This window comes from Euleptes europaea, chromosome 3, assembly GCF_029931775.1.
Source record: "Euleptes europaea isolate rEulEur1 chromosome 3, rEulEur1.hap1, whole genome shotgun sequence".
NCBI classification, from domain to species: domain Eukaryota; kingdom Metazoa; phylum Chordata; class Lepidosauria; order Squamata; family Sphaerodactylidae; genus Euleptes; species Euleptes europaea.
In genome coordinates this window covers 66,941,848-66,965,238 of record NC_079314.1, presented here as the reverse complement: position 1 = coordinate 66,965,238, position 23,391 = coordinate 66,941,848, and the positions used below count along the sequence as shown (strand labels likewise).

General features: G+C 40.7%; 1 protein-coding gene across 1 annotated transcript in view; it reads right to left on the bottom strand.

The window, feature by feature from the left end:
* Positions 1–219: 219 nt before the first annotated feature.
* Positions 220–23,391, bottom strand: part of ANO6 (anoctamin 6) — a 60,414-nt gene continuing 37,242 nt past the window's right edge. The window contains exons 11-20 of the mRNA XM_056847137.1: positions 19,970–20,115; positions 17,767–17,844; positions 12,457–12,682; positions 11,471–11,640; positions 8,589–8,686; positions 6,364–6,494; positions 5,446–5,651; positions 1,674–1,873; positions 1,398–1,503; positions 220–442 (exon numbers count right to left, since the gene is read on the bottom strand). Of these exons, the coding sequence (XP_056703115.1) occupies positions 236–442; positions 1,398–1,503; positions 1,674–1,873; positions 5,446–5,651; positions 6,364–6,494; positions 8,589–8,686; positions 11,471–11,640; positions 12,457–12,682; positions 17,767–17,844; positions 19,970–20,115 (1,568 nt within the window). The 3' untranslated portion in view covers positions 220–235. The remainder of the gene's footprint in view (positions 443–1,397; positions 1,504–1,673; positions 1,874–5,445; positions 5,652–6,363; positions 6,495–8,588; positions 8,687–11,470; positions 11,641–12,456; positions 12,683–17,766; positions 17,845–19,969; positions 20,116–23,391) is intronic.

Below are 23,391 nucleotides of genomic sequence, written 5' to 3'. Positions count from 1 at the left end.
TGCTGTTGGAACTGAATAGCAGATCAAATGGCCTAGAACTGAAAGACGCATCACATGTTAAACTCTCCTATGTTTTAACAGCCTGCAACAAGTAAGTAAACTGATTTCTAAATATTAGCTTCTTCCCTTTTCATTATTCTACCAAGTCGTTGGTCCCAATCTTCTTTTTCTGGTTGAAACTTTCACATCTCAGTAGCAATTCCACAGGGTAAGACACCATCAGCGTGCAAAGCTTTTATTCATATTTAGGCCGGAAACTGCCATCTGCTCCTTTGAATATTTTATCGGCGATGCTCCCCATATTTTTCTTCATAGCCTTCAGAGGATTCTCATGCAGGAGTATCTGAGTTAGATATTTTTGTCGTTTAATTTTGCTCTTGGTTTTATGTGACACATCAGGAACGGCGTAGGAAATGACGAATTTCACAAAGTAGATGATATGCTGGAGAAGGTTCATATAAACAAGGTCAGTTATTCAGATTATATAACCATTATTAGGGAGAAGTACATAGTCGAGGCACTGAGAAATGTGTCCTAATCCAGACTTCTCTGTGTGTTTACACACCCATCAAGCTTTGGGCATGTGGGCTTCCTCATTCATTTCAATAGAGGGAGCCAATATGAACATAAACTGAAAGGTGCTCACAGATAAGGCTCTGCTGCTGAAATGACAGTGGAAGCATTTCTCCAAGAATTGCTTGGCTGGTTACTAAGGGACTTTTCCCAAACATGTCCGGGGACAAATTCTTGCATTTTTAGCTCAGCTGCAGGAGTCTGAAAGAAGCTACAATCAGTGCTGTCACAATGTGACAGCTGCCAGGCAGACCGACAACCTAAGCTCTGCTATGGTACTATGAAAAAGAAAGGGCTAGCACTAGAGTTACCACTGTGTACAGGCTTTGGGGAACAGAGGGGTACTAGATGCTGATTTTTTCAACATCTCTCTCATTGATTATTTTTTTTACTGAATCAGTTTCCGAGAGACAGGCCTGAGGAAGTTGCACCTCAGTCCATGTGATTGTAAGTGGGGCAGAGACAGTCACATGGGTTTAGGATGGGGGGTAAAGCTGCCAGATCTAGGTTAGGAAACTCCTGGAGATTTGGGAATGGAGCTGAGGGAGGACAGGGACCTCAGAGGGGTACAATACCATGAAGTCCACCTTCCAAAGCATCCATTTTCTCCAGGACAACTGATCTTTGTAGTATGGAGATGAGCAGTAATTCTGGGGGATTCCCAGCTCCTACCTGGAGAATGGCATCCCTATGTGGGTTCATAAGGGGATGTTAGGGAAGCTTTGGAATAAACAGATGAAATACATGTTCATCATTTTATTCTTTTAAATATAAAATGTTAAAGATACTCTTGAATGGTACAGCTCAGGATGAAACATACTGACCTCCATGACAATGATGAATGATAATTTGGCCGCAATAACATGCCAGTAATAGATATTGTGTTCATACTGATGTTCATGTCCAGGAGGGTATCGAAAATCCCGGTATCTAAAGAAATTCAAGCAGTCATTTCAACACTTTCTGTAATAACACGTTTAGGCCAGAAATCTTCTGTCAGTTGTCATTTGCTATTATATTGCATTATGAAGCAAATTGACAGGTGATGACATTCTGATAGTTAAAAAAAATTAAGGATATCCATTTAAAATGGAACTTGCCTGCATGTTGTTTGATTCTTAAACCATGGAAAGACCGGCTTGCTTTCATTTCTGAAGTCTGATATAGCAAAGACGGAAAGCGTGTTGTTTATGTACCCCTTCATGGTATAACTGCTGTGATCCCCATAGGGAGGGACTGAAAATGACCAGTAATAAACTAGGCGGGGAATCATATCTGATGTAAAAGCAATGATCATTGCCTGCATTTCCAAAGAGAGAACAATAAGTACAATTTAACAAAAAGACCTGGAGAGAAACAATTTTTCTCTGCAGCTTCCTTGGGAAAAAATATATTATACCATTTTAATGCTGAGCACAATCAAATCTCTCCAGTAAATGGCAGACTACCAAGGAAACCTATTTTGTTATTACTGTGGTAGCTGTAACAAGCTATGTATGTTCTTTGGAGGAAAGGGGAGGATACAAATGAAGCAAAATAAAATAAGCCTGCCCTTTCTAGATTCCCTTTACAGAACCAAATAGCACTTCCTTCCCAGATCACTACTACTTAGTAGCTGTTGCTATTTTGTTATTCCCCCACTATAGCTTTTTCCATAAACCTAATCGTGTTTCTTTCTTTTCCTTCTGTCAACTTCCTACATCTTGTATATCAACTGAAGAGCTTTAGATCTCTCTCTCTCCCTCTCTCTCATACACTAGGGGCACCCAGTAATGTTGACGAGCTATTGGGGTGGAGAAAAGGACCTACTTATTTGGCCAGTGCACACAGTGATGACCATAAGCATAGATGGTTTTAAAAGAAGATTGGAAGATTCATGGAGAGTAGGCCCATCAATGGTTACTAGCCATGGGAAATAAGGGGAACCTCCATATTCAGAGGCAGTACACCTGTGAATTACCAGTGCCCAGAGGCCACATCAGGGGAAAGTCTTGGTCCCTATGCCCTGTTGTTGCTCCAGGGCAACTTGCTGACCACGAGGGCAAGATAGTATGCCAGATAGATCACTGGACTGATCTAAATGTTCTTTTAAAAAAGTACCCTGATTCTTCTTCAAGAAGCTGAGAGTAATGCTTTCAGAGTCTTGATGACCCAATTATTAGCCAGTCCCAGCCTACTTAGCTTCACAGACAAAACTATGTCAGGTGTCTTCAGACCATTCTCTTGTGCCACATCATGATAAACCCCTAGTGAGATTCAAAATAAATATCTACTATGGGAACATTATGAGTTACAATTCCATCACTGTGACTTCACAGAAACAAAGATTAGGACCAGATCTTCTATGTTAAGCAAAATGTTAATAAATGGTAGTTACAATATTCTACATTCCTGGTACTCCACAGGATCAAAATATTTTGCTGCTTTTCTTACATATGATTAAACAAGAACTTTTTTTAAAAAAAAAGTGAATTCAAAGTATTTTATCTGCACTGTGGTACTGCCTTTCTTTTACAATGTGCTTTTCACATAAACTTTCACTTTCAGCCTCCTTTCAAATTATTTCCAGATATGCTGTATACAACCATGGGGACATAAGCAGAATTAATTATCCTGTGCATTTATAAAGGAAACATTTCCCATGCCCCTGATCCATAGACTGAGTTTTAGAGAATCATACTGGGGGGAGGGGGGGATGATCTCCATTTTCCAAGTTATAATCATTTTTCCGTTTATATGAGAACAAATGAAAACTGGTTTTAAAACTGGCAACATGTTCTGGTATACTGAGGTCAGCCGTGTTGGATGATACTGCCCGTTCCAAGATAGTTTTGTGCAACAGTCCCTTGTAGCTCTGTGGGTATTTCAGAAATTAATATGTGAAGCGGAAAGAAATAAGATATACTATATAAAGGATACACTAAATCAATAATTGTAGGGAATGGGTAAAGCACAGATTTCCAGTTAGTGGGAACCTCTGTTGGTGGCAAAGCTACCAGACATTTTCCAAAACTGCTAATTTTCCAGTCACTGTGGATGCTGTTACTGGCTATCAGCTGATAGAAAAAATGGTAATTGATCACTTAAACTTGCACATATTTGAATATGAATAAACATTAGATCAAGAGAAAAAATAATATTTCTTTGTTCCCAGCAGACGTCATCTTTCACTCATAGGAGAGAATGCCTCTTTTAAGATGCTGCAAGAGACCAGTGTTTTTTTAACAGTTAAGTCATTTAACATCTTTTTATATATATATTGCTGCTCACCAGGGACAGCTTTTTAACAAAATAAAACTTTTTGTCAATTAATGTAACTGATTAAACACCTAAATATTGAAGCCCTAGTTGTTCTACTTGCACACATCTCTTTGTAATCCTTTTCTTTGGACATAGTTTTCTTTTATCAGCTCCTGGGGATGGATTAGGAGGCAGAGATAGGATGCTGACAATTCTGTGCTTGAAGTTTTATATTATCCTGAAGAATTTAGGTAAGCATAAACATGGCTGGAGGATTAATTTATACCAGTGCCACTGGCCCAGCTGCTACCTTGCAAATATTCTTGATCAGGGCTTTACAGCCAATTCCTGACCTGAATTGATGAAAGTCCTTAGGAGGCCAGGAAGGGGCTGCATCGGCATTCGTGCCCCCTACGCCAGCACCCATGCCACTTCCGCCATCCCAGATGGCACAGACGCCGGTGGGGGAACCCGGACGCCATCCTCCCGGTGCTGCCGCAGCAGCGCCACCCAGGGATGCGGCTGGGCCTTCGGCCGGTGTCCCACTGACGTAAAGCCCCACGCCAGCATTCCAGGGGGTGTTCCCGGGGCATTCTGGGGGGCAGAGCTGCAAGCAGGCAGCTTCCTGAACCCTTTCGCCCCAGGTACGACAACTAAAAGAGCTGCGCCAGCCTTGCTGTTTTCAATGGGGCAAAATGCCCCCCTTAAAAAAAAAACCCTTCAAAAGGCTTTTCAAAGCCTTTCAATGCCCGGGGAACGGCTTTGGAGGCACCGCAATGGTGCCTTGGCCACTCCATCCCCAGCTGCCAAAGGCTCAGGAATGGGCTGTTAGTGTGACAAAGCAATTCTGCGGCAGCCACTGGGAGCTGCCGTGGGCCTGGCAGTGGTGGAGCCTGGGATCTGTGGTGGGCCTGGTTACAGCAGTAGCAGCAGAGCCCAAGAGACGGCAAAGCCCAGGAGCCACTCCAGGCTGGGAGCCACTCTGGCCCAGCCACGGCTGTGGCAGACACTGGGAGCTGCTCTGAGCTCAGAGCAGCTCCCAGGTACTGCTCCCGCTGCAGCCAGGTTCCAAGGTGAGTGGTGGGGCCTGGAGTTGTGTCAGGCTCGGCAATGGGGGTGGGAGAGGAAGCTGGCAGGCAGCTGGGAGCGCCACCACTGCTGTTGCTGTGGGGGAGGGAGGTAGCAAGCAGGCACCACTGTTGTGGGGGGGGAGGAAGTAGGCAAGTGGCTAGGAGCGCTGCTGTTGCTGGGTGGGCAGCCGGGAGAGTGATGGGGTGTATTTATACACTTTTCTCCCCAATTTTTCCTTTTCTCCCTAACTGGAACCCAAAGTAGCCTATCACATTAATTTCCCCTCTTGTATTTACAAAAACATTGTGAGTTAGGTTAAGCTGAAAATTATGGCGGGTCCCCCAGCAAGCTTCTATGGTACAGGGAGGATTTGTACAGGTTTGTCTCTAGTCCTAGTCCAACATACTAACCACTATGCCACATCAGCACACTGTTGGCAAACAAGTAATTAAGAGAAAATACAGAGAGAGAAAGCATAAAAATTGGACTAAAGATTACTTCCTTGATTGAAATCGCTGACATTTAAGGTACAGATTTTTGTTGCTGTAAGACTGCACTTACATTTGTGACCACAGCAAGAATGGCTATTCCTTGCATGATTGGCTGCCATGCTCCTATGTCCTGAGCTTTTTGAGGAATCATACGCCTGAATTGTGTTGTAATCTTCCAGGCATCCACACGTATTTCCAGCAAATTGTTAATAAGAGCCAGAAGGGGTGCCAGGGGAAATGATGCCACAAATAAGGTCACAAATCCAAACTGTATAACTGTCAAAGAGAAATGCAACATGCATTGGTGAAACATTTAACACTGTGTCTTTTCAGAGGTCAGAGCAGTGCATCCCTGTGCTTAACCACAGAACTACTCTAGGCTACCCAAAAGTACAAGTTCCTTGATAAACATGGGCTGTTACATCCCAGAAATGTGAAACTATAGAATACAACCATTCTGCAACCTTCAAGCAACGAAAAAAAATTCAAATAGAATCCATTTTACTAATAAGTGCAGATTTTTTTGGTGACTCTCCCAAGTATCTTTTGGCCTTATGCTTATTTCTTGCTGCAAGAAAACAACAATATACAGTTTAGATGTTAGCATTTACACAGAAGCTAATGTATCTATTCTGTGCCAAAGCCTTACACGTGTAGAGCTTTCACCTAATGAAGAAAATGCTCCACGGGTTTTTAGGATTCTCTGTTGTGCATGTCTCTGCTGCCAAAGACACCTGTACACCCATATGATCTTAATCATGTTTCTCATTGGCGCATCTAATGTCTCACATAGAAGACCAGGGAACTTCTTTGTATCAAGATTTAAAAAAATAAATAACAAACTCAACAAATAATCTAGCCTTTCCACTTTGTGCAAGTCTGTAAATGTTTACTTCTTCAGTCTTATTTATTTATTTAGTGACACTCTAGATAAAAATTGGATCCAGTAAATTATGCCACAAGTCTGAGAAGTAAATTGCTGGCTTACCCATTTCAAGATACTCATAAAACAATCCAAGCTTGCCAATCGGTTGCAGGTGGTAGTCCTGTTCCCAGCGTGGGACAATAATTTCCGACCGAGCAGCACTGCAACATCTTCCGATAAGGTTCTTAAACCATCTATGAGTTTGGATCACACCAAGATTTAGTCTGTCTTCTAAAGAACGTGTACCATAAATATTTTGTTCATATGGAATAACAAACAGGGGATTGTGAGACTTGTGGAGGGATCCCATTCTTTTTGTTCCCCCCCCCCTTACTGGGCTGCTCACTCACCAGCCAGCCCACCCACCAGCCTGCAGAGCCACTACCAATGACTGCCTGGCTCACATAGTGGGGGGGGGGGGAACAGCTCCAACTACCCCATTTTCCCCACACACAATGCCACTGCCTCCACCTGCCTGCCGCATGCAGCAGCAGCTCCAGGTTGCCCATGTCTGCAAAATACCCCATATCCTGAACCTTGCCCCATTCTCTAAGTCTATTGATCCGCATGGGGGCCAGGTTCAGACTACATATAGGATAGGTTTGACTGCTCACTTACGCAGTAATGGGTATGATTTTTCACTGCCTTGCACTAAAGATCAAGATCAAACTGAATCTCACTCATGGCTACATGTATCTTTTCTTTGACACTGAATTTAAAATTAAAAGTATCTACCACAACTGTGAGTTTCAGTGGGGAAGACAACAGAGTAGGGGAAGGAAGTAGTTTGACCCTTTCCTTTCCCATTATTTTTTTAAATTTTCCCCACACTCCTCTTTAACCCACGAGGGATTAAACCCCCCCCCCCAATATGTCCCCCCTATGAGATGAAACACAGCTTTGGGGAGCGGTACAGCCACAGAAAAAAAGATGGAGCAGCCCCAATCCTCTATTTTCATTTTCCTCAAGAAAATGTCAGAATAAAGATATTTCTAACTGTGTTCAATGTATAGTTTGACCCTCAGCGCCGCGTAGGTAGAGTCAATTAGAACTGTGCCATTTTACTCCCACCACGTAGAGTTTCAAACATCTTTGTAAAAATATAATGATTCTATAGAGTAATTCTTTTTGAATGGCAATATTCTTCCTTTTGTGTTTTGTGTCTCAGAGATGGGAATTGCAAAATGTAATTTCAGAATTTGCTGTGAATCAATACAATATGCAAACTCTCTGTCTGATAGCAGCTATCCTTTGTTCAGCACAAGATAGTGTAGATGAGGTAGATGATAATGTTTTCCAAAGTAGTCAACAGGAACAAAAGTGTCATTTACTTAGTACAGAGCCTCTAATTCTGTAAGTAATCAATCTGGCTCTGAAACATCTACACTGAGCCAATTAATGCTATTTAAAACTATGTATAGTGAGGCCAGTTGAACTGTTGCCCCAGAATATCTTTGCTGTTGTAAGCCTTCATCCCAGAATCCGTTTATTTAACCAATTTTAAAATGTTTGCATTATTTCCATGACCTCTTATGTTTGCTCTTAACAAATAAATTCATAGTAAGTGCAAAAATGGCAGACTTCAGAACATATTCTCCCAAACAGCTGACCTTCAGTGGCATATTAAATACTTTTAATATGCTATCAACCATGTTGACAATCGATTAAAAGACAAAAGAGGATACTCTCAAATTAATTTGTTTAAAACTGAATTCCCCATTGGGTAGATCTGCACAGACTCCAGATTAATGGCACAAACTTGCAATTGTAGAATGCAACTCCTATAAAATGAATATACTGAGAAATATTTAAAATAAGAAAATGTATAATGTTGTCCCAATATGCTATTTGTATGCACTAATACCACACCCTTCAGAGAGAACAGAATGCAAACAGCAACTCCCCAGGGCTGTTCTGTGTCAGGGAGGAGGCTTACGTCCCCTTCGCCATGCTCCCAATCTAAATTGAGCCCATGCCTGTCAGGGAATTATGTTCTGAGCACAGAACTCCCAGAGTGTATATCTGATTGAAAAGACCAGGGTGGACATGCAATGGACACAAAGGGTTTTGTAAAATATACTTCATAATTTGGAATATAATATTTTAGAAATTCCAAATTAGCCCACAGTTCATTTATACTAGATTTATACTTGGCATATGAAAGGGAGGAAGAAAAATACCCATCTAAATGTCTTCCCCTTGCTTCTCTCTCTCTCTCTCTCTCTCTCACACATTTTCAGTGGTTTTATGGAAAAGATGTCTTTTGCCTGCCAGCATTATTTACTTACGGAAGAAGCACTTCTTGAATGTTATTCCAGATCGCTTTGCCTCCCATTATTATTGTCAGCTGTGTTGTAAGTTCAAGAAGACATCCACCTGGATCACACTTAAGATGAAATAGCAGAGAGGAGGCTTTACATTTTAAAAAGAATGAACTTACATGAACTGATATACTGAAGTAGCTAAGCGTGATCTAGGAAGTCCCCTGTATAAATGCAGTTGCACCCAAGATCTCCCTAGCTGGCTTCAAGCAAACCATTCTTTCTCAGCTCCCCCACTTGCAGTACTGGGTAATAAAATGGCCTACCTTATAGAGCTGTTGTAGAGATGACAAAGATAATGTGTGAGAAGTCTGGGCATATGATTTCTTTCACTGGGTATTAATGGCATGACCTGCTTCCATAAGTTCCCTGACCTCAATTATATTTCCTATGATTTAAACAATATAGTTTGTATCCATCTAGCTCTTTAGCTGATGAAAAAGGGAGGAGAGGGTTTCCTCTGACCACGGAAAATGCTATGCTGGGAACCATGGGACAGCTTTTGTTGACCTGTCTCAAATGTTCCATTCTTGAGCAAGGCGCTGGTCTTGACCTTCAAAGCCCTATATGGTTTGGGACAAGCAAACATGAAGGACAGCCCTACTACTCCCTTACGAACCTGCCCAGCCACTATGGTCATCTTCAGAGGTCCTGCTTCATGTGCCTCCGCCTTCTGAGATCAGGCTAGTGGCAACCCAGAAGAGGATCTTCTCAGTCATGACACCAAAGCTCTGGCACTCACTCCCTAAGGAGATTCATCTATCCCCTTCTGTTGCTGTCTTCCTCCAGCACGTGAAGACTTTTTTGTTTCGTTTGGCATTCCCTCAATGACCATTCCTGACCAATGTTTTAATTGTTATTTTTATGTCTTCTTATGTATTTTAGCTGTTTTGAATTGTTTTAATGTGTTTTTTTTGGGGGGGGGCTGGTTTTAAAATATGGTTTTATTATGTATGTTTTAAATTATTAGCTGCCTTAGTGGCCCTTGTGAGGGCAGAAAGGTGGGATACAAATTATGTAAAATAAAATAAATACAGATTTTAGGATATCTATGTGACAAACTGTTAAGACCATAATTAAAAGCTCCTATGGATTAAAGGGGTGTGCCATGGAGGCTAGAGTGAGGAGGGGAATCAGGCGAGATTGAGTAAAAAAAGCTGGCTGGATCTAGGTCTGTATTTTTGTTTGTTTGTGTTCTGGACTGAGACAACTTCAAAGTATTTTACAGTTTCAGAATACTAGCACACAAAATAGTGGCAATATTTTCCATAACAGTTTCGCCCCTTCTGTATTCGCAACATTGTGCAAAGTAATATAATTAGAAATTAATTAAACATTAGCAGCAGTCTTCAGACTGTTTGCTTCCAATTAGTGATGGCAACCCCCTACCTATCTGGAATGAACTCAACTAGTGACAGTTTTACAAAAAAAGAAAAAGAAAGCATAAAATTCATAGTATTTCTAAGCTGATTCTAAAGACGGACCCTGGCACATTTCCAATAACATTGCTGGGTATCAAAAAAACCTCCCACAGTCTACCTATGAATCTTGCTTTGTTGCATCTTCTCCAAATTACTTACACCTTCAGTAACTGGGAGGCCTTGTAGAAAGCCTCTCTGTGTTAGCCTCAAACACTGAAATGGCAGCAACTCAAGCATCAGGGGGTTGAATCCTGCTTGGCTGGTGAAAAGGGTGGGTAGAGTCCCCTTTGACCACCAAAAGGGCCATGCCATGGATCATGGGACCATGATGGAAACATGCCATGTGAGAAAGGGGCTGTAGTAAGGAGAGGAACTGGGTCAGAGTGAAAAAGCTGGCTGGATGCAACCTACAGATACTTTAACATGTTGTTTCCCAGGATGTACTTAACACAGACATCAAATTCCCTGAAGCTACATATATCAGGACCCTGTATGCACAGATGGTGCTGTGCATATTCATGACAGTGAATGCCAGGAGACTTGGGACATGTTCCAGGGTCCCCAGCTCTTAGGGCATTGCGTTTTCAGTGTTATCCATGGGAGTCATGGAAATGGCTCTGTGAGGTTTCTCTATCACCACAGCTTAGAAATTTTGTGGAAATTGTTGCAGCAGCAGGAAAGCTGTGGCAATGTGGAGAACTCTGCTGAGTTAAGCCTGGACTTTGGTGAAGTTTGAGGCCAGCTTGTATTGAGTACTATGTGGCAAAACATTAAGCTCATCATTAGAAGCTCCCAGATTTGAACTTTGGCACTATCACTACTTCCAATGTCACCTTGGAGCTGACAAAGTGGCCTAGGCAGAGGACCAACATTACGTGAAGTCATAGAACATTACCTTGAAGGACTTTCTAAAAGGGCATAGCAGCTTTGGGTTAGCACTGAAGCCTTTAGCCCTTCACCCACTGGCAGTTGTTCCAGTCCCAATAGGCCCCCCACTGCTGTTTTTCCAAATACAGTCTCCAGATACAGGTTTTCCCTGTGGAATATGATGAGCATGGAAAGGATTAAGAATCCCCTTCACCACTCACAAAGCTCCTTTTGCTTTTGAAAAGGCTACAGTGGGAGGGGCTGTGGCTCAGTGATAGAGCTTCTGCTTGGCATGCAAAAGGTCCCCGGTTCAGTCCCTGGCATCTCCAGTTAAAGGAACCAGGCAAGTAGGTGATGTGAAAGACCTCTCTACCTGAGACCCTGGAGAGCCTCAGCCTGTCTGAGTAGACAATACTGACTTTGATGGACCAAGGGTCTGATTCAGTAGAAGGCAGCTTCATGTGTTCATGTGTAAGCTACCTGCATCTAACATCTAGTTTACTCCTAATATCTCTAGTTATTGGGAAACACACACACGCACAGTAGGCACTTCACTCATACCTCTTCATTTCTGTATTTTCCAAGCCAATAAACTGGGTCACCAGGGTAACCTACAAATTTACCCTTAAAAAATGCAATGTAGAAGCATGAAGAATAATAGTTGACAAATTGGAATAAGAACATCTTCATGGTCAGGCTATTTTCATAATCGGTCTGCGTCCTTGGTAGTTCTGCAGTTTATGGGGTGAGAAAGAGAAATTGTTAACCTGAGAACAGCGTTGGAGACAAATGCATATGCGACATGCAACCTTGAATGCAATTTACATAATTATAACATAGATTATTTAGAGTTGCCTAATATTCTGTAGCCATTATGCTAATTCCATGACTATGTGTTACAAAAGAAGGGGGGATTTTTGCTCTTCTGCACATGAACAAGCAGCAGTTCTCAATGCAAAAATGCCTCCAGCAGATTCAATACATAATGAACATAACATTTTGATGTGATGCAAATGAAAAGATATTTAAATACAGCTACTTTAGGTGCACCAAAATAGGACAGTTCGTTTAATAGAAACGACCTGGATGGGAAGAAAACCAGCATGTTTTCAATAGTGTATCTATTTACTAAGGAACGAAAGCTTTAGAACTGTGGTTCTTTTCTTATTTATTTACAAGAAAATGGATACTATAAACAATAGCTAATGCAACTGAATGTGTTATGCAGTACTGATCCGTTTTCATAAACCTGGAATTATTATAGTAATCTTCTGTGCTTTGTCAGTTTCATAAATATATCTTCGTAAACAACTGATCTTTCATGCTGGCTACACCAGGACTTCTTAGGCATGGAGATGAATGCCATATTTCTTTGATAACAGACAGTCTGCATTTTAAAACGCTTAACAGTCATTGCAAGCAAGGAAGGGAAAATGAGAAAATACATGGTGGAGGTACTTGATTTGCTAGCATTTCCATTTATAAGCATAACATTTCCTCATTTTTGAACTGCAAATTTTCTGTGTTGGGCTACTCAACAACCTTACCAAAGTCAGTAATCATGATTGCTACTTTCTCATAGATCATGTTCAGAATCATAATGATTATGAAGCTGATGACTGAAGCAGAGATTGAAGTTGCTGCCTGTGGAGTTAGATACTTCTGGATTGCTTCTGTCCCATTAATGTGCTTTGGGAGTGTTGCCGAAAACACCAGAAACACAGACAGCCGGTACACAATTATGCCAATCACCGATGCGATAATCAGCAAGATCTGAAGGCAGAAAAGAACGAATGTATTCTGAATTAACATGCTATATATGCACATACGTGTCTTTTAAAACCCTTTAATTTTTGTCTACAGAAAAAATAAAAATCCAGACCACCCCCCAAAAAATCCATATTGTGCAAAAAGGCAAAACAAAAACAACACCCAGTCCAACCAGGTCACAGGATATGGAAAGGGAAAAAGAAAAAGGAATAAGGAAGATGTAAAGAAATGTGTGCGGGAAGAGGAGTATTTTTGAAAAGTGCAAGAATAGTACACAATCTTCCATGTAAAAAATATTAATTCCCTCTCTAATTTCCTTTGCGGCATGAACTTCCTCCTTCCTCTATCTGATCTCTTTACCTCTCCAAGAGAGCAATCTTAAACAGATCTGCCCAGAATCCTAGTTTGCTGAAAGCAGGATTAAGGCTGCCTACGAACACTTTCCTAGTCACTACTGAATAAAACGGGCCTTCTAAGGAAACCTGCTTAGGATTGCTCCCTCAGTATTCCAAATGGCCCTTAATATAGCACTGTATTTCCCATAACTATCTCATAATGCCTGCTCTAACACACAAGAATATGTTTACTGAGAATTGCATTCATTTATACTCTGCTTCCTTCCCAGTGGGAGACCCAAAGCAGTTTACATCATTCTCCTCTCCTCCATTTTATCTCCACAACAACCCTGTGAAGTAGCAGAGGCTGTGAGGGGTCACCAAGTGGGCTTCCATGACAGAGTGGGGATTGGAATGAGGGTTTCCCAGATCCTAGTCTAGCACTTTACCCACTACAGAATATTAGCACTATAATGTCCAATTTGGTTAAATGGGACTAACTCCCTTGCAGGTGTGCTTAGGGAATGTCTCACTTCTTCTTTGAAAGGAGTTTCTGCTTCCTCTGAGCAGGCCCTTTAATCGGTGGTTTCCCTGTTCACGCTGGTCACAGTATTAATGTGTCATTTGCTGATGAAGGATGCACCAGTGAGCCCTTCATTGCTCTTCTTCATGTAAAACAATAGCTCGTTCAATTTTTAATTTTTTCATTATGAAGGTTGCACAATTACAATAATCAACAAATTAAAATTATGGAAAAAACAAACAAATATGCAATTGCTTGGGCTGCAGAAATGAAACAAGAAATTAAAGGGTCTGCCAGCAGGTAACAGTGAATGAATTCAGTAATTCCATACGGACGATGCAGTAATGCCATATGGCACCGTGAACACAAAACAATAAATTGAAAGGCTGGCAGCTATGAGAAGCTTCATTGAGCTACAAGTGCTACAAGTGCATTCATATACAGCAAAACGGACACACAAACATGTCTTAAAGATACAGGAACTCAGCGCAGAAAGCAATTGATTACAATGACTGGGTTGTGATTTTTTCTGGATTATCCGCACTAACTGAGTGAAAGAACCGTGTTTCTCCATCTTCTGGATAAAATGACTCATTTGGAAGCAAGTTTGCAGCCTTGATGGCAACACAGTGTTTCCCACGTTTTCTCTGCTGGAAAGGTTTTACAGTGGTGGGAGACAACTCAGACAGAAACTCTCCCCCACCAGCCAATGCAAGCCAGGAGAAAGTGTGGCCACTCACCTACATACCCCAGGCAAGCAAGCAAACGGCTAACTGAATCCCCTGCACCCATTCAGTTCCGCAACATTATGCTTGCTGCAGTGCAGAATAAGTGAAGCTGTACCTTTCCATCCAAAGCAGCAATGAAGGAACCTGATGCTCTGTTGGAAGCAAAGAATGGCTGTTTTATTATTATTATGTGTTTCAGTATTTAAAGTTTGTCTTTGGCTCTATTTCAATTCTTTTCCCCCAAGCCTCTCTCTTGTATCTTGCTCAAGCTGCAAGGTTTTTTTGGAACACTAATTCTTTTTATCTCAAGTTACTCTAAATATACTTTATGTTCAAATCAATAAATATTATTAAACACTCAATATTCCTATGAACATGTTGAGCAAAGGCAACATACTCCTGATAATAACGGTGGGTGAGCTGTGAAAGACTCAGGGGAAGGAATGACACACTGGTTTCAAGAAAGCAAAATCCTGTGCTTCTGCAGGATGTTCTTGTTAGCAGCATCTTAAATCTAAGGGTTTTTATCCCACCATGGGAAAGTATCTTTCACTCACATTAACATGATACCCATGGGGGAACAATTCATTAGGAAAGATGTTTTCAAATTAGAGTCTATGGCTGCTTCCACTCCAGAGTGTTTGGTCCCATTTTGTGTTGTTTTGCTTTTGTTGTCTTTTTACTATCCACATGATGTTGGATCTTCTCTCCCATCCCGGACAGTCTCTTCTTCAAACCTGCTTTGCTACAATCTTTCCAGGAAGACTGTTGTCAAACAGTGGATGGGCACTGAACCTCCCTGCCCATGTCAGTGCCATTTCCCCTTCCTATTCCCTCACATCCAGTGGGGGCCCCACTGAGTGGAAAACTGCTGGGGGCAATCTGTTTCAGGGGATAAGTTAGGTCAATCCACTGGGGGCTCTGAATCACTGGAATATCACGTCATCACCACAGGTGCAACAGTTTATCCAAAATCATCTTTGTTCAAAGCCAGCCAACATCTTCTTTAGCAATCAACCAAAATTACCTGCGTCCATTCTTTACTCTCAGATGCAGAATCTCTTTCTTGTTATCAGCAAAGGACTTTAGGCCAAAAATATGACCTAAAGCATGTTTGGGTTAGTGGAAAAATTGACAACAGTCTATAGTAGGCCAAGCTCTGGGTTAATGTCATAGTAAAGCCTTTATTGTGTGAAATGGCTTCCTTGGACACTCGACAGTCTTGTGTATTTTTTTTTCATGGTTGGCTTGACTTCTTTTAACTTTTACTTTTAATTAAGGGAGCAACATAGAGAAGATTAAAGAGCTCTGAGCTTTGCTCTCTTCACTGAAATGAAAAAGCTGAAGAAGGCCCATTCATCTGTGACATGATATTGAACCAAATGACCACAAGTAAGTAAGGGTGGGGGGAAAGTAGGAGGGAGAGTAGTTTGGAATTCAATACAACTCTCTTTGCTTTCATGGAACCTAACATGGAATTTAATCAAAACTGCAGCTGAAAGAAGCAAGAGACTAAATTTTCACGCAATTTACAAGCAAAGACCTGCAAGTCTGAAACAAATTTGCCTAAGAACAGATTTGTATACACAAGTATCTGCTTTGTATAAGCAAATGCCAACTGAATAACTAGTTTATATGCACATGTACTACACACTCTTCTGACCCAGTCAGCACAAAAGGGCTTTTGGATTCAGTGACTGAAACAAGGCCTCAGTCAGAAGGCTTCGATCAATGACAAATGTGCATTTTCTACTATGTGACAGAAAGCCATTGCCATTTCTGGCTCCCTGGCATGTGTACCCCTATTAAATATGGCTGATAACATGTTTTCATTTTTTTATGTGTACGCAGAAAACATTTAAAAACATACCTTAAAAATGTAACTGTGACAAATCTGAAAACTTACTAAGGCTCAAGAGTGCCACCTAGAGTGCCTGAACCCCTAGATTCCATTAGACTGAGGTCTTCACTTCCATTCCATACTGGACCATCATGGCAGACTTAATCCCTTTTAGGCAAAGGATGATACGGGTTGGACCAGACCATCTATTTTTCATGGAAGTTCAGAGCCATTACCAAATGCTTGATGGAGGTGGGACTATATCGTATATGGCTCTGATTGGTAAAAGTAGCCTGTGACATCAGAGATGGGAATTTGCACAGTACTGGAGAAATACACTTGTCATTCTTAGAAAGGAGGCTGGCTTAGGTCCAACTCCATTTAGCATAAATATCTGGACATTTGGGATTTTTCCTTGTCTTCAATTTTCAGTTTTCAGTGGAAGCCAGGTTCACAGGAAGCTGGGTAGGGGTTAAGGATTCCTTCTTGTTACCACAAGGAACTCTGCACAGGCTCTAAGGAACCAGTTACAGCATAAATAATGTGTTTAGCTTAGTTAGTGCAATTGCATTGCTTTTCATTTGAATATCGCTGCGTTGCTGCTGCTGAGTGCTTTCCCCTGTATTTTGTTTTGTCTTTTCCCACCCCCCTTTTGAATCCAACCACCCTTTCCCCCCTCTCTTCTACAATAAACCTTTTTTATAAAGACATTTTTTTGGCTTCACTTAGTACAATCTATTTGTCTGGCATATTTCTCTTGATCGCTTCCCCCTGTGCTAGACTGCACAGGTGTTATTATGATAATAAGTCATTTTGTTATTGCTCTAGAACTACATTGGAAGACTACCTTCTTAGAGGGTCAGCCTAGAGGTTCTCAGGAAGTCCTCAGTGGTGGAGGCTGGTTACCAGGGTATTTTCCAGGGAACCCTTGGACTAAGGGAGATTCCCAGCAAGGAAAGGCACCATTTCCCCCTTCCTACTGAAACAATGGCCACAATCCAAGATATCAAGCTTAAAAAAGTGGATGTATAAGGTGTGTCAGGAGGATAAGGAGATAAGAAATTAAGCCAGAATCAGACGGTACAAAGCTAGAAATGGATCCATCAGTGGCAAGTTCAGCAGTACAATGACATCTGGAATTCCACACAAGAAAGTGAAAGGAAACAGGACAAGGAAACAGGACAAGAATAAGGAATAGGTCTGGAATAAAAACTGTTTTAGAAGGAAAAATTAGGATTCCTCCCCATCTAGCAGTATGTTACTCAGAAGTAAATCCTAGTGAATTCAATTAGGCTTATTCCACTGGGTATGTTTGGGTTTGCAGTCTTAGAGACAGGTGGTAACATGGCACAATCCTCCCATTTTGTTGTACAGACTCTCTAGGCTTTTTGGAGATGGGTTTTCCCCCACAGTGCTCAGGGATATATATATAATATGTCTGTATAAAAACTGTATGAAAAACTTCAACGGTTAGTCTAGAAGTCTTCTTTAGTTGTTAAACTTCCCATGTGTTTTCAAAAAAAGCTATGATTCATGTTCATTCAGAGAAACCCTGGGAAAGGACTGTAACACAGAGACTGCCTGCCCCTTTTTTTTGCTCTTTACACCACCGATAATGCTGATGAAATGAAATGAACAATAAACATCAGTAGTAATTTTACCCAGAAAAAGACAGCACTTGTACAGAAGGTCATCCGTACACACTTTCCACAGGTTGTATATGGGACATGCTCTTCTTTCTGTGAAGAAAGTTCATTCAGAAAGGGTTATTTGGAGCTCAGTTATCAATTGCAGACTGTGTGCCTATGATACTGAAAATAATACAATATCAAAACATTCCCACTAATATTAGATATTGTGTAACACAACATGCAGGCAAATTTAGAACAACTGCTTTATGTGGAAAGTAGATAACAACCAATGAGTACTAATGAATCAGATATCCGATCATTCATCATAGTGGAACCTGAACGGTGTCTTCCTGTTGTTGAGAATAAAATACAATAAATATGTCTGCTTTCAGAGATATGCTATTAAAGGATCAGCAACAAAGAAGGAAAACAAATCTATTGTTTTTTCAAAGGGCTGCATTGTTTAATACAAATATTGAGGGGAAATACAATGCAAAATGTTCTTCAACAGTATTTTTACGCCCACCAAGTTCAAGAAGATGTTCAAATTAATTGCCACTTAACTGCAATTTCCAGTGTGGCCATCAGCTGAACATGTTACCCACTCATGATTAAACATATTGTGGTTGGACTATGCTATGGAATGAAAGAGATAAAGGAAGCTCAGAGGACTTAATTCCCCCCCCCCACTGAGCCAACTTTTGATCACATGATATGCTCTCCAATTATGGAACGATTATAGCAATCATTATGTCGTTTCAGGTTTGTGCTATTAAGACAGTGGCTAACTTCCAGCTCTGTAAGGAATATGTTCATTTTAACTGTAGGAAATACAAATCAATCGGTTTCAGATGGGGACTATGGGAAGGCACGTAATCAATTATCTTCCACTTTGTGTTCCACCATATAAATTATAGTCTGCTAGGACACGCGTTCTTTGAGCCTGAAGTTATAGCTAGTGAGCCTTATTTATTGGCAGTAAGACTTCACCTTTCGAATGGCCTTTCCTTCTGGGATAAAACCAAATTTCAATATAAAACATTATGTCATTAACGGCTCTATCAGTTTTTGTCTTTTCCCATAGCTATGTTATAAAGTGTGGTTTTTAAAATACTCAGGAATGGCCCTTTTCTTTTTACAGGATTGCCTGTATGGAACCAAAAGAATTGTTCACATCACTGTATACTCGCAGCAGGGTGTGTGTGGACTTCACCCAGTTCCTCCTTCTTGTTGCAGCATCCCACAATGTTTTGGAGACTCTCCTGATCATCATCACCAGCTATTCCAAGGGAATAGCCAGGGAAAGGAAAGTGGCTAAACATCACTTCCTTAAGCTCACACTGATTGTGACACCTTGAGTACAACCTTGATTCCTACCTTACTAACTGATATCACCTACAGTGGAATCCTAAGCAGAGATATGTCCATTTAAGCCTGCTGAGTTCAATGGACTTACTGGTGGGGGAAGGTGACTCTGCTTAGGATCTGTAATGGCTTTTTCAGATATTCTAATTTTATATCTTCATGATATGAGTTCTAAATCTGCTCAAGACTGAGAATGGATAAAGGGAATTGGTATGCAGCAAGCAGTAAGAAGCTACTTTATAACAAGACATACCCAAGGTGAGACACTGGGTGATCATATTTCATAGTGGTTCCCCCCCCTTTACTTCAAGTTGGCTGGAAGAGTGGGTAAGAAGAGCAAACTGGGTTACAGAAGTGATGTTGGGAAAGATAGGGGTGCTTAGCCTTCTCTCCATAACTCTTTTCTTGATAGAAATGCCTCCCCCCTCAGTTACTATTTGATCTTCTGGGAAAACATACATGGACCTGTATGATGAGGACAAATGGCAAGTCTGAGAGGCACTTAGATTGGGGGAAATGGCATGGAACAAAGATCAAACACTCACTTCCCCAGTTTGATCTGACTTCCTGCCCCACCCCTTACCAGCTCCTTTGAACTAAAACAGCTTCTAGGGTTCATCACAGATTTCCCAGTGTCTCATTTCATTTGGCCTTAGATCCTTTTGCCCAAGAGGGGAATTTGTTTATGCAAAACATGGAACTCTGTGGGTAAGCTATAGCCTGGCTCTTTTCTCCTAGTATGTTTGTATCACAGGTGCTACTCAAAGCATCTGGTTCTGCCCACTGATAAACAAGGAACTTGACCTCATTTGTCTGATCTGAAAGTTTTCTCTTATATTTACAAACATGACTTAAAAAAATACATCACCTGTGTGATTTCATTCACTACAACATGATGGCATCTTGCCTCATACTCTGGGCGTATTTGTTCTTCTTGCTCTAAGAACTCCACTGTGTCCCATTCATATTCCAACTCAGCCTGCCGTCGTTTCCAAAATTCTAGAAATAAAGTAACTGAAGGAAAAAACAGGGTAGAGCTGTAGCAAGATTAATTTTTTAATCTTTATTAACTATTTCCTGTTCTGGAGACAGAGAGGGTTGAAAGACCAAATACTATTTAAATGCATGTTTCCAAACCTCATTTTTGCAGAAAGACTGAAATTATAATCACAACATGTGGTAATGGGTCAGAAATATGGAAACAAGTAACACTATGGTGAATTTCATGAGCCTGATATAAATGTAGTGCTCTAGATCCATTAACCATGGTCAGGGATCAGGATCAGGTCATGGAATTACCCCAGCCTCTCTACTTTCTGGCATGACTCCTTCTCCCTTCGTCAGGAACAGCTTTTGTTGGCACCTCTTAATTATGGTTAAAGTTAACTTTTTTGTTACCATCAAGTCATAGCAGACTTATGGTGACTTTGTAAGCATTTCAAGGCAAGAGATGTTCAGAGGTGGCTTGCAATTGCCTGCCTATGCATAGCAACCCATGTATTCCTAGGTGGTCTCCCATCCAAACACTGACCAGGGCCAACCCTGCTTAGTTTCTGAGATCTGATGAGAACGTGCTAGCCTGAGCTATTCAGGTCAGGGCAAAGGTAATTAGTTATCTGTTAATCATGATTTGAAACCAGGATTCAAAGCTTGCCAAGAGTATGCTATCTGTTCTAAAACAGCAGTCACTAAAATAACAGAAGCCTGTGAAATCTTTGTTATTACGAGTCCCTATAATAAATGAAAATGTTCATAAATATAGATCAGAGTTAATATGCTGTTTAATGCCAGGAAGCTATTTAGCATAGTTAAGTAGTTTGTTGATGTGTGACTTTACCCATAGCTATTTGACTATGTCATACATCCATTATTATATTTATATTATCATTATTAATAAATATTTGGAATAAATATTTGTGCAGCACCGGTCTAGTTCAGTAAATTATTTCAAAGGCTTTAGATTATAATAAATACTAATGTTTTAGAAAAAAATTGTTTGGGTCCATTTTAAAGTCAAGCATTAGAGGATGAAATATACTTTTTTAAATGCATGTTGTCAGTTTACAACATGGTAATTAAAACTGTACAACAGCACCTTTTCATAGACTGTCCTTGATACAGCATTAATGGCAATCTAAATCTTAACATCACACACAGTGCAATTAAATTCCAATACAGCACTGATTTTAATCATCGGCAAGCAAGTACTGCAATTACACAGGAATGATTAAAGCCAGTTAGTGACCTTGTAAATAGGATCAGTTCAGTGACACAAAATGCTTTGTGGGTAAAGAACTTTACTTTGACCACAGCATGCAACATTAGTCAGTCACTGGGAGCACTCTGATTAAGGAAACCTTTTTCTTACCACGAGATGTCCCTATTGCTTACAGTTGCTGCATGCCTGGCATATGAACTAATGAAATGAAGAAAGAAGGGATCATTATAACAGTTATCATTCCAGAATCCTTTGATCTGTCACTTAGCTGCTTTCTGATGTTCTAGTTGGCTGCATATAAGAATTTTCTTTAAAAAAATTCTGGAGGGGCCCTACCTTAGTATGATTCCAAAGGCCTTTTAAAGCCTCTCTGTTAAAAGGAGCCTTTATTTTTCTGGCTGGGTAGCAGTCAGAGAATGGTAGGTTGGGTGGTTTTTTCTTGTATTTGTACAAGAATATTACAAAATTTTAACTGTTTTGTTCAGTGTTATCTTGCCTTTGTAAGGCACCTTGAATAATTGTGGACAATGGGTAAAGCAGGGTATTGGTATTTTCATTAATAAAATAAATAACTATGTTCCTCCCCACTCTTGCAATATATCACACATTCTGGATAATATGTAGAACACATTCATGATGGAATGTGATGTCAAAGTATACAGAAATAGTTTAAATAGCACTCTACAGCCCCATAGCTGAAACTGCAGAGGAAACAAAGTGTGAGATAAGATATCCACACCAACATCCTGTCCTCTAGAAGCTCTACTCAAGTAATTTTAAAAAAAATGTGGGTGTGTGTGAAAAACAATTTGACTGTAGATTCTCCATTTCATGCTCCAATTTGCCTCACCCACTGCTAAGGTGATGTGCTGCTTGGTGTGGGAGATTTCAAAGTTATGTTCCAGGAGAAAATATATACAAGCTAGTTCCCAAGATACCATCACACTGTTGAGTGACCTCCTTACAGCTATTCATAGGGCTGCCAGGTCCCCCTGCGCCACTGGTGGGAGCTTTGTTGTGGTGGGGCTTGGGGGGGGTGATTGGTGCAATAAAGTCACTTCCAGGGTAAACCCAGAAGTGACGTTAATCACCCCCCTTCAGCTGGCCTGGTTTCACCCATCTTAATTGGCAGGCAATTGTGTGCCATGACCTGTTATCTGGCAACCCTAGCTATTCACTAGGTAAAACTTGGCAATTTCCTTAGTTTTTGTAAATTATGCTCTGTTTGTTTGCTTTTTTAAAGTTTTGGACTGCCATTGCTGAGGTCGTTTTACTGTGTACATAAATACCAGCATATAGATGTCCAACAGGCCATTTGGCACAATAACTCTGCAAATGTCAACTGGGGGACGATCAGTGGAAAATTTTCTCTGTTCTGACACCCATTAATCCCTTTCTGCACCCCACCCACTTCTTTCGCGCTTTGCAATACAGGCACTGGCTATACACAGAGCTCCATGATCTTAGGGCTGATCTTCCTTTGGTGGGAAGCTTGAACGAGCACCCTGCTTTTTGATTGGGTCAAGAGAAACTCCTAGCTTCTGAGGGTTCCCTTGAAATATGGGCTAGCAAGGCCCCTTCCAAACGCTTGCTGCGTGAAGTGTGATCTATCTCCAAGAGGGCAACACCTGAAGCATTGTAAGTGTTTTAGTTAGCAAAAAACCCCAGCTTTTATTTTCTCTATTCTGTACTTTTCATTTTTTAGATTCCCCAGTTGCTAGCTTATTTGAGTCTGTATAGAATAAAATCTTTTTTTCAATTTGTTTGTTGATTCTGACAGACTCTGAATAATTTTTCTGAATATATTTAATTTTACTTTAAATATTTACATGCCTTTCTCCTGTCATTCAACCGCATACTACCAATTAAAGAATTTTCTGATTGTTTTGATGTTTTGTTTCTAGCCTATGGAGTGTTTTCTGAATATCATTTTAGGCTGCTGAATGCCATTTTATGCTGTTTTTATGCCCCTAGCTTATTTTGTTATTAATATTTATATGTTGTTTCACAATTTAATTATATGGTTTTTACTTAGTGAGTTTTCTCAAGCAAACCTCTGCAGAGAAGGCATA